We start from the raw sequence: 10,580 nt of genomic DNA on the forward strand, positions 1-10,580 counted from the left end.
GGAAGTGGCTTCTGGGCTCTACAAAATTCAAACCAGACAGTGTTTTGCTGGCTGAAAGCGTGACAAAATGTGCTGGAGCCTTTAGCAAAGCAAGTGAGTGTTCCCTCTGTATTTTCACCAGCTCTCCTGGCCGCCTGCCTGCAGGCTGGTGCTGATAGGAACTCCTAATCACCAGCAAACCCGTCATCAGCAGAGTGTTCCCTCAGGAGAAGAGAACAGGAGGAGACAGGCTGAGTTCTGCTCAGCGCTGAGCGTGGTTTGCCACCCGAGCAGCAGGCGCTCCCCGGCAGCAGCTCCCTGCCTCAAATCACTTGTTCCTTTTTAATCCGTGTTATTTCCCCAATGACAACAGGGAACTCGGCTGGGTACGAATGTGACCAGAGTCTGGAGCTCTTTGCTCGCTGAGGAAAGGGAACGTGCTGTGCTGAGAGGCTGTGGTGGGGGTTTCTGAGCCAATTCCTCACTCTCTGCTGGTAAAGACTCATTTTTCCAGCCCACCGGAGAGCGAGCAGCAGCCCCGTGCTGGGGCAGGGTGAGCTGTGCTGCTTCTAGGGTAGAACAAGTCCTGCTCCAGCCTGATGCAACCTACCTGGTGGTCTTGACAGTATCTCTGTGTGGTGATGAGGTGCTGTCTGCAGAGTGGACACAGAGTTATGGAGAGAGGAAGTGATTTCCCCAGCATCACCTGTGTTTGCTTAGAGGAAACTGATTCTGAGTTTCCTAAATTGGTGCCCTGCCTTCTGGACTGTCCAGCCTTGTCTCGACTCACACAGCTACACAGGCATCTCTCCACACCCACCCTTGAACTTGCTGAGGTTGATATTGGGGGTTCAGTTAAAAAAAGCTAAAAAAATATTCATATCCCATTGCTTTGAGGCTGGTTTTGTTATTTTAAAATAATTTATAGAAGTATTTATACAAATATTTCTGTGAAATCTTACCAGGCTTCTCCATTTTGGTATTAATTTGACACTGGCTTTAGAAAGAGTCTAAAATAAGCTTTTACTGTCAAGCCCAGAGTGCATCCTGTCACTACAGGCTTAAGTCCTCACTCAACTTGGCAAGACTTAGGACCAAAGTCACTGTGGTGCCTTTGAAGACAATACCCTTCATTATGCCCGAGTGTCATCAAGTCATGCTCATTAAATCCTCTAATCCTGGTTAAAAAGCTCCAGCCTCACCCAAAATGAATGTGTGGAGAGACCAAATTGGTCCTGTTGGACCAGTTTTGATTTAATATCTCTGGAAGCAGAAGACAAAAAGAAGAGGATCTTCCACAAAGCTGATACTCTCATGGTACTTGGATAATATAAAATGAGGTGAGGACAGTGCCCAACCCCACCTGTCCAAGCAGAGGATCCTGAGTGCAAGCAGGAAGCTCTTGTACTTTTAGGATGGTGCTAGTAAGAAGTCAAATGTAAGAGGAGGAAAATACCTTTGAAAAATCTTCATCTTTAAAAAAATAATAATTTTAAAAAAGAAGAAAATTAGGAACAAGAAATAAAAAGTCTGGCTCTGAGGATGAGACTCATCCTCCATAACATGATCTGTTAAAAACTTGGGCAGTGAGTCTATAAACATCAGCATCCCTCAGCCAGCACGGGCTGGAGATGCTGCCAGATAGGAGGGTGTGTGGCTCCAGATGGTGTCTCTGCCCTGTGTCCCTGGTGCGACTGAGCTTTGCTGCCCACAGACCAGGCTGAGACCCCGGCTGGGTGAGTGCTGCCATCCACAGGAACGGCCAGAGAGTCCTTTGGACACCTCCTTCCTATGAGCTGGGCTGGATTTCTGTGTTTGCAGTCTGCTTTCCCACACATAAATTCTGGTCCCCACTGTAATGGGTCCTTGGCCAGCTTTTCAAAGCCTTGGCTCGGGTGCTGGCTGTACTTTCTCAAAGGATGGGCCGTTCTCATCTCCCCCGGGTGTCAGCTTCTTGCTCAGCAAAGCGGTGTGCTTTTCCTGTTGCTCTTCTAAAGTCCTGTCTGCTTATTCTCTGCAGACCAGAAACAGAACCTTTGCTGTTTGGTCTTCAGCCAAAATATTGTTTATTTTCTTGGTGCATGGTGCAATATCTACAAGTCTGTGCACAGCTGGGGTATTTGTGCAATAGAAGCAGAGATTTTATTTCTTCCCCCTTTTTTCTCTCTTATTGACCCAGCAAATAGCCACTGAACCAGAGAAGAACACTTATGGGTAGCAGAGTTTTTATTTATTTATTTATTCATTTGGCTCAGCTCTCATGGAGTGGTGACATCCAGTCCCTTGTCTGCTAACCCCAGCTGTGTCTTGTGTAAGAAGGAGTGATTCTGTGAGTCACTGTGAAAGATGACATGGTTTGGAGGTGGCATCTCTGATGGAAAGGGGAGGTTTGGAGATGACTGTGGTCATTGCATCTGTTCCTGTGACACAGCACTACACACCCCTCTGGGAGGCTGCCCAGAGCTGTGGTGATCCTGGGGATCCCTCCTGTCCTCTCTTGTTAATACTTCCCATCCCTGCTGTGCTTTGCAGGTTGAAGCACTTATGATGGAGATGCAGAATCCAGATACGGGCATTAAGATGCAGACTCAGACGGTGATGATCTCAAGCATCCCACATGCTCTGGCAGGTAAGAGCTTCACCAGGAGAAGGGACCAGGCCAAGGAAGTTCATCAAAGAAAAGCTTTTTGTGGCAGTTTCCACTGCCTGGATGCATACAGGAACCCGTGTTCCCCAAAATATTTGCTGTACATCCTTTGGGACATACTCACTCCCTTGATCTCATTCTCACTCGTGTCTCATTTCACTCCTATCTCATTGAATCAGAGTCACAGAGATTGATAATCACGTGCTTTTAGCTGTCTCACATGAGTTTAACTCGAGTACCTTTGCTTTCTCTTATCATACAGGTGAAGAGGTGCTTCAGCCTCCAGACCTGTCATATTCCTAGTGGGGCTGCATCACAAATAAGGATAAATATTAAAATCCAATTAAAACAGGCAGAATGGAGTCAGACTGAACTTCAGAAATGAACAACAAACAATTAGTCTCCCTTTTAGTGTTTCCTGCTAATAATAATTTTTCTTCAGTATGCAGGAAAAGAACCAAACATTCAACCCCCTTTTCTGCCTCAAAGTGACAGCTTTTCCTCCTTCAAGCAGGCTGAAGAAGGGACAGGGAGCTGTGCTGTGTCACCTATGGGATTACAGGCAGCTCTTATCACAGTCTCCTTTGTGCCCACTAGCTCCTTTCACAGGCCACTCTCAGTACCTCTGCTTCCCTGTTCTCCAAACCTCCACAAAAGCTCTTAGGAGGCATCCTCCACTGTAAATATTCACATGTACTGTACCAAAGTTTCCTTCTCCTGCTTTGGTCTTTCTGCAGCACTTTGAAATCCAGAACAAAACCTCCCACTGAAACCAGTGAGCTTGCTCCAGGCAATTCAGGAGACAACTTAACCAAATAGATTAATTTCTCCCCACTGTATTTGCAAAGCCTGGTAAGCCTTGTGTATTGTTTGCCCCAATTTAATTTTATTTATTTATTTATTTATAAACGAGGAAGCCAAGGCACTGAGATGAAGTCACTTGCCTGTGGGTACAGTCAGTCAGTGAAAGGGTAAGGAGAAGTTGGATGACATCTGAAGCTTATTCTCAGCAGCACCCTCCATGCCTCTCAGTACAAACCACGTCCTGCTTACATAGCTGTTATGAAGCTGAATTTGGTGGAGTGCTTTGCATCTGCAAAGGGTCTGGCCTTGCCTTCCCTCGCTGTCAGTGAATAGTAAAGACAGCACTGCAGAAAAGTTTCCCCTGTACTGAAGAAGACGTGCCACCTAGATTAAGTGCAGGGGGAACAAGTACTTCTCTTGATGTCTGACCAGTGTAAAATACCACTTCCTAAAATTCCATGGCGAGATGATGTGGAGGGAAGATGCCTGTTGGTGTTCATCCTCTTTGCGTGCTATCTGCTTTATTCTGGTTCCTTAACCAGAATTGCTACAAGTTCCCTCTTGCATAAGTCATAAATTCTAGTCAGCTCCTGATAGGAGTTACATGCTTCTTGTGTGGCAGCCTTCACTCTCTAAACTAGGGTATTTTTAGTGCTGTGCAAGTTGCATAGATACTGATTGTCATCTGGGTGTTGCAAAAGAGACTGGTTCATGTCTAGTGAGGGAATAGTGAAGATATTAGAGCAGTAGATGCAAATCCACTGAAGAGAACTTGGCTCTTCATGTGCAGGAAGCTAACTAGTTAAATTCAGTGTCAGTAAAATGGCTCACAACAGAAAAAACAGATAAACCTCGATGTTAAATGCACACCTTTGGGGGAAAACGCTTACAGAGAGAGCTGTCTAGAAATGAGTGATGAGATAATCCTTTAATTTCATCTATTTCAGGAAGCAGGCAGTAGGATAAGAGCTCTGAGCCCCTATTAGAAAGTTAAGTCATCACTGCAATGTCAAGAAAGGTCAACACCTCAATCTGCAATCCTAGGGGACGTTTGGAGGAAAAGACCAATAATTGATCAGGGAATGAGTGCATTTGGATGGAGGTTTGTGAAATTTGCCCCCCAGAACATAAAACTAAAACTACTGGAGGTTTGTGCTGGCTGTGGGTACGACTGGCCACACCCCACCAGAAGAACTGGGAGGGTTGAAGTGTTTGTGAATGCAGAAATCTTGTTTCCTTTTGATATGTCCTGTGATCAGTACAACTTGGATCTGAGACTGACATCCATTCTGCACTGAAAGTTGTGTCTCTTAAAGGACTCGAGAGGACTGGTCACTGGTCTCTTACTAAAACTGAGACAGGACCATATTCTGTGAATCTGGAGATATTTTGCAGCAAATCTTTCAAGACAAGATGGTGCAAAACAAGGGGCACTTCACCTTCCCTGGATGTGGAAGGTGTTGCCTTGCTTAAGTCCTTTCTAAGCCAATGATGAGGGTTTAAGCGTTGCTCAGGCCACGTGTGCTTCTGCACGCTCACACTGTGCCATCCTGAGGTCACTGCCTGCCTTGGGCTTCCCCTCCCAGGGACTGATGCCTCCTTGATCAGGAGAAAGCCTGAGAAAGCAGGAGAAACAACAACATGGCCAGTGAGAGACCAGCAGTGTGTTTTATCTCTGCTTCTCTCATGTGGTGCATTTGAAAGCATGTTTGCAAGAAGGGGTCTGTGCACTTGCTGGGCTCCAGAGCACGGTGAGGGGTGAGGACTGGAGAGATTTCCTTTTGGCCCATGGATTTTGACACTCTCCCAGTTTCAAGCACCTGACACTTTCTTTGTTTTACAGGTAATGATATAATGCAGTGGATTCTCCAGCGCTTGCAGATCCTTGAGGAAGGTGCGTAGAAGTGTAAAGACTGAGGCTTCTTCAGCTTTGAGTTGTAAAACTTCAAGGTCTCCATATGACAAAACCTCTTAGATTAATTCTTCTCTCCCGAGTAGCAGCTCACTGTTAAATTCCTGTGCAGTGTTTCTGTGCAATCAAAACATCTGCCTTCATTTTCAGAGGCTCTGCACCTGGGGGACATGTTTGTCAAATATGGATACATCTACCCTCTTCAGGAGCCAAAGAACCTCACCCTTAAGTCAGATGGCAGCCTCTACAGGTTTCAAGTGAGTTGCACCTTGTCTAAAGCCATTGTGAATGCCCCCTCCCTGGAAGTGTTCAAGGCCAGGCTGGATGAGGCTTTGAGCAACCTGGTCTAGTGGAAGGTGTCCCTGCTGATGGCAGGGGGGTTGGAACTGGATGAGCTTTAAGGTCCCTCCCAACCCAAACCAGTCTGGGATTCTGTGAGAGGGAGTTCAGCACTAGTTGAGAACAGGCAGCTGGGGCAATTCCCCAGGAGCTCTGGTCATGGGGCTGTGCTGTGTAACTGTCCTAGTCATTCACTGTGCAGGAGGAAGAGATCCACAGAGAAGCCTCAGGCCAGTTCTTCCAGTTCTATGTGTCAGATCACAGTTTACAGGGAAACTGTGATACTTCCTTCAACTAAATTAGCCTACTTGTCCAACTTCAAAATAGGTGCTTCCTTCCAAATGTGTGTTCCCTTCCAGATCTTAATGTAGCAAATGGAATGTACTGGTTGAAAACGGAATGATCTGGGGAGACTGAATAATAAATACACAGAAAGCACAGTCATACTGGGATCTTATCAAGGTTCATGGAACTAGATGAACTTTAAGGTCCCTTCCAACCCAAACCATTCTATGACTCATGGTTGGACTGTTTCTGATATGATGGGAAATTGGGGTACCCTCGTTGGTAGTTTGAATGAGGACACTGGTTCCCCCATGGTGCCAAATCAGGCTCCAGCATCACGCAGGCAGCAGTGAGAGGTTGGCCACGTTAACCAGCTGCAGAGCAGGAGTGGATTTGACATTGGCAGTTTACTGACCTCGATTCTCATGCTGTAGCTGGTCCCCACCACTGTGTGAGCTGACCCACAGCTAAGGAGCTGAGCCTCTGAGTATGGCGAGGGAGAGGTTTGTTCTCCCTCCAGTGTGAGAGGTGCTGCCTGCCTCTTGCTGTGAATTTGGGGTGCTAATGAAATGCTTGCTTTTCTGCAGACCCCCTATTTCTGGCCTGCACAGAGCTGGGCTGCTGATGACACAGACTATGGTAAGCAATAGTGTTGTGTGTGTTTAGGAGGTGTGGTTCCAGTGTGTGTGTGTGTGCAGTCCTGCAGCATCTCCTCTGTTCAGCTTTCTGTGCTGTGTATCCACATGTAAGGACCAGCCCTTGCATTTTCTTTCATACTATTTTGTGAATAATTCTCAGTGATGCTGAACTGAGGGAATACTCTGGATGTGATCACTTTGGGGTGGCCTTGATGAGATTAAGCATCTCTTAGGTTCCACTAAGATCCATCAGACTGGAATGCATCTGAAATACTTTGCTGGATAGGGAAGACTTTAAACAGAAGGTTAAATTTCTGTGAGTAGTTAAGTGTATTCCTGGATCTGAGCCCAAGACTATATTCCTGTAGATTTATATCAAGCCCTGCATTCAGAGATTGTTCTTTATATAAAGCACAGTGGCTCCCAATATCTCCTGATGGCTCTTTATATATTGATTTTTTTTTTTTTTTGTGGCCTTTATAATGCTTTTTATTACAGGGCTGGTGCTGAAACTTGGGCTGATCAGCTTGGTTGGCTGATGTGGGCTGTGCAGTTCACAGACCGATTTGTTTATGCCAGGATTGTCCTCTGTGGCTTTTATCTACATTATGCCATAGATCATCTTAAAAAAAAGCCCATTTTAGATTGGAATGTTTTTTAATAGAACTTGTAACAAAACACTGGCCTGCGTTTGGAAAACTTGGAGGTCAGACTCTGAAGAACCTCAACACCTTAAAGATTTGGTCCAGTGTCCTTTGACCTGTGAAATCCTGACTGAATTCCCAAAGGAGGAGTGACACAGCAGAAGCTGCACACTGCATGTTCTGTGTGGCTGCTACCAGCCTGGGCACTGGCTCATGAAGCATCAGCAATAAATTGAAAACACTAAATTAATTTTAATTCCCTGAGTTTTTGTGAGCTTGGAAGATACTTTAGCAGACAAAGATTCCTGGGTTTGTCACATGGGTAAATTTTTATTTATTCTTGGATTTGTTGGTCTAAGTATAACTGACTGCTTAGTTGTTTCTCCCTCCACAGCAATTTACCTAGCAAAGAAGAACATTAAGAAGAAAGGGATTTTAGAAGAATATGAAAAGGTGAGGAGATGTTGTACTTGTTCCAATGCAAGCCCCTTGTTTGCTGTAGATTTTCCCTCTGTTGTTAATGGATAAAGTGGGGCAAAAAATCACCTCTTCAATTGCATGAGGTGTTACTCCAGCAGTGTCAAACCCCAAAATTTTGGCAGTGGAAAAAGTAGCCAGCAAAGGAAAGGACTCTGAAGTCAATGATAGTTTTAGTGAGGATAATTGCTCTCCTTGTGGTGTTATTTTTGAACTGTTGCAATTCATGTAATTGTGTTCAGAACAATCCAGATTTCTTGGCTTAGTTACCAGCCTGGCTTAGTTAAGCTATGGAGAGTCAAGAAAACCCTGACATGGGAGCGCCTTGTCCAGAATTTTCACACTAACTGCTTTTTAATTTTTATTCCAGGAACATTACAACATGCTCAATCAAAAAATAAACTACAAGTGGGATTTTGTTGTTATGCAGGCCAAAGAGCAGTATAAGTGAGTTGACTTGCATTCCCTTATTTGCATCATTGGGGAGGGTATGAGGAGGCAGAGCTTCACTCTCTTGGGATACAATTAATTACAGCTCAAAAACATAAACTACAGCTTTGAAATAACTTGCAAGTGTCCCTCAAGGTTGTGAAATAAACCTATCAGCTGAGGGTTTCTCCATTTTGCAAGGAAGCTTTGCTCACTTCACACTCAGTGAAGGATTTAATCTGTTTTCAAATGCCTGGACACCCACTTGCCTCACCCACTGCACCTGCGTTTCTCTCCCTGCCTGACGTTTGTCTGCCCCAGATGTGGGCTTGGTTTGGTTTGTAAGAGCAAGAGCAGAGGTGGGGGTGGCTGCCTTTCCTCCTGACACACACGTGTACCCCTTTGCAAATGGTTTTTGCACATGTGCAAGGGGAGGTTTAGATTTTGCACCTGATGTGACTCCCTGAAGAAGCCAAGGTCTGATGCTGCAGCGTGCAGGTCTTCATTAAAAACAGCTTCTATTAGCTCAGGGTTGTCCATGAGCATTTGTGGATCAGGCCACTGGACTTAGGAGCTGTTATGGGTCTGGTTCAGTTATTGCTTGCACATGTCTCACAGCTGAACTGAATGGCCTGAATCAAGAAGCAGTAAATGTTCCCAGCAGGGACTTTGGAGGAAACTCTGAAGTGCATACTTAGGCACCCAGCCAAAATGACTTGATTTTAGGAGCTGAATCCTTCAAATTCCCAGGAAAATTAATGAACGTGAGATGGGATTATTCCTTTGGAGACAGACTCTTCCCTACTTCTGTGGATTCCTTTTACCTTTTTTACCTCCCAGCACGGCAGGCGCTGCCTCCGCTGTTCAGCGCCGTTTCTGTCTCCACTGGGCTGGCGGCCAAGTCGTCAGAATACAGCTCATCAGATAACTGTCTCATTAAACACCAGACTGTTGTTCTTGAAAATTGAGGTCAGACTTGGGCTAAGAGATGCCAAATGCAGTTTTAAAGTTAGATACTGAGACTGTGTCTGAACTAGTAGATTAAACACGTCTGAGGCTGTTTGGTGGGGATGCTGGGGCAGACTGGTGCAGAACAGCCTGCATCCACCCTGTTAACCACAGCGGGGTGGCCACATGCAAACAGCCTTTTGGGAATGCTGCCTTTGCCTGTGCTAAGTCCCAAATTGTACCCAGGACTTGTCTGGGAAAGAATTAATTGGTCCAAGCCCAAACCATGCTGGTGTTTCTTCTATTTAATAGTAGAGGTGATTTGGGTTTTAGTGCCTGGGAACACTGCTTGGCTCCACTTTCAAATCATTTCTGTGAGAAATGCCCCTCTTTACCAGGAGATGGGGATGGGATGTGTCTGGGGTGTATCTCTGCGTGGCAGTCCTCAGATACTGCCCGGAGACATCAGAGATGGATAAACATGAGGCAGCAGAACTGACCGCAAGTGATGGCTCATTAGCGTAAAACTCTACCAAAGGGCTGTCTGGCTAATCAAAAGAGGATGTGTCTGCTCCCAGCTGAGCTCAGGAAGATGATGGTTTCTCAAAAGCTACAGTCATGTGTGGCCATGTGAACAGCATGATCTGCACTCCAGAATTAGTCAGGGTAAGACATGGTCAGGAGGCTGCAGCAGAGCATCGCACTGTCAGGCTGGGACCCACGGGGCAGGGGAGGTGGGGCTGTGCCCCCTTTTCTCACCCCACTGCTTTTAGGAGAGGACAATTCATTAATTCCTCTGGTAGAGTTAAATCCCATTTTTGACTTTGCAGGGCAGGGAAGGAGCGGAATAAAGAGGACAGGTACACGCTGGACTGCCAGGAGAGAGCCTACTGGCTTGTGAACCGAGCTCCTGTGAGTAGAGGATGTTGGCATGTGGCTTTAGTGCCTCGGTGGTGCCCACCCTGCAGGCACCTGGGACACACCTGGGAGGGAGATCCAGCTGCAGCACCCGTGGTTGGCGGGGAGCGTTGGGGGCAGAGCTCACCCAGGGCACTGCTGGCTGGGAGCTGCTGGAAGCAGAGCCCTTTGGGGCTTGGGAGTCTCCTCATGCATTTATGTGAACCACAGACTTTAAAACAAATGAGTTACAAAGCTATTGATGTTTCTTGTTCATAACAGCCCGGCATGATAGACGCCCTAGAGTATGGATTAGACCGCGTAACGGATCCCAATGAAAATAAGGTAAACCAGGTGAGACAGGTTTTTGTTTTGGTTTGTTTTTTTTCACACCTACTGAATTTGTTTGGGAGGATCCAGACGACATCCCTGGGATTGTGGTTTCTTGGGCAGCGCAGGCTGAGCGAGTCTGCTCAGCTGTGACAGCCAAACAGGCCAGAAGTTGAAACCTTCTCATTGTCTGGGGAGTGGAGCTCTCAAAATAGGCTTTGGCAGCATCTTTTGGCTTGAAAATACTTTGT

The 10,580-nt window shown here is 46.1% G+C and overlaps 1 protein-coding gene across 1 annotated transcript in view; it reads left to right on the forward strand.

Annotated features, from left to right (window-relative positions):
* The window catches only part of LOC104532315 (regulator of G-protein signaling 9), a gene marked incomplete at its 3' end in the record, with an annotated part of 14,167 nt that extends 3,814 nt beyond the window's left edge, over positions 1-10,353 (forward strand). Inside the window, exons 2-9 of the mRNA XM_010177499.1 lie at positions 2,512-2,608; positions 5,274-5,324; positions 5,493-5,599; positions 6,554-6,605; positions 7,643-7,701; positions 8,096-8,172; positions 9,933-10,014; positions 10,282-10,353. Of these exons, the coding sequence (XP_010175801.1) occupies positions 2,512-2,608; positions 5,274-5,324; positions 5,493-5,599; positions 6,554-6,605; positions 7,643-7,701; positions 8,096-8,172; positions 9,933-10,014; positions 10,282-10,353 (597 nt within the window). The remainder of the gene's footprint in view (positions 1-2,511; positions 2,609-5,273; positions 5,325-5,492; positions 5,600-6,553; positions 6,606-7,642; positions 7,702-8,095; positions 8,173-9,932; positions 10,015-10,281) is intronic.
* Between the last annotated feature and the right edge of the window lie 227 nt (positions 10,354-10,580).

The sequence above is a fragment of the Antrostomus carolinensis genome, unplaced genomic scaffold, assembly GCF_000700745.2.
Source record: "Antrostomus carolinensis isolate BGI_N321 unplaced genomic scaffold, ASM70074v2 scaffold30481, whole genome shotgun sequence".
Classification (NCBI taxonomy): Eukaryota; Metazoa; Chordata; class Aves; order Caprimulgiformes; family Caprimulgidae; genus Antrostomus; species Antrostomus carolinensis.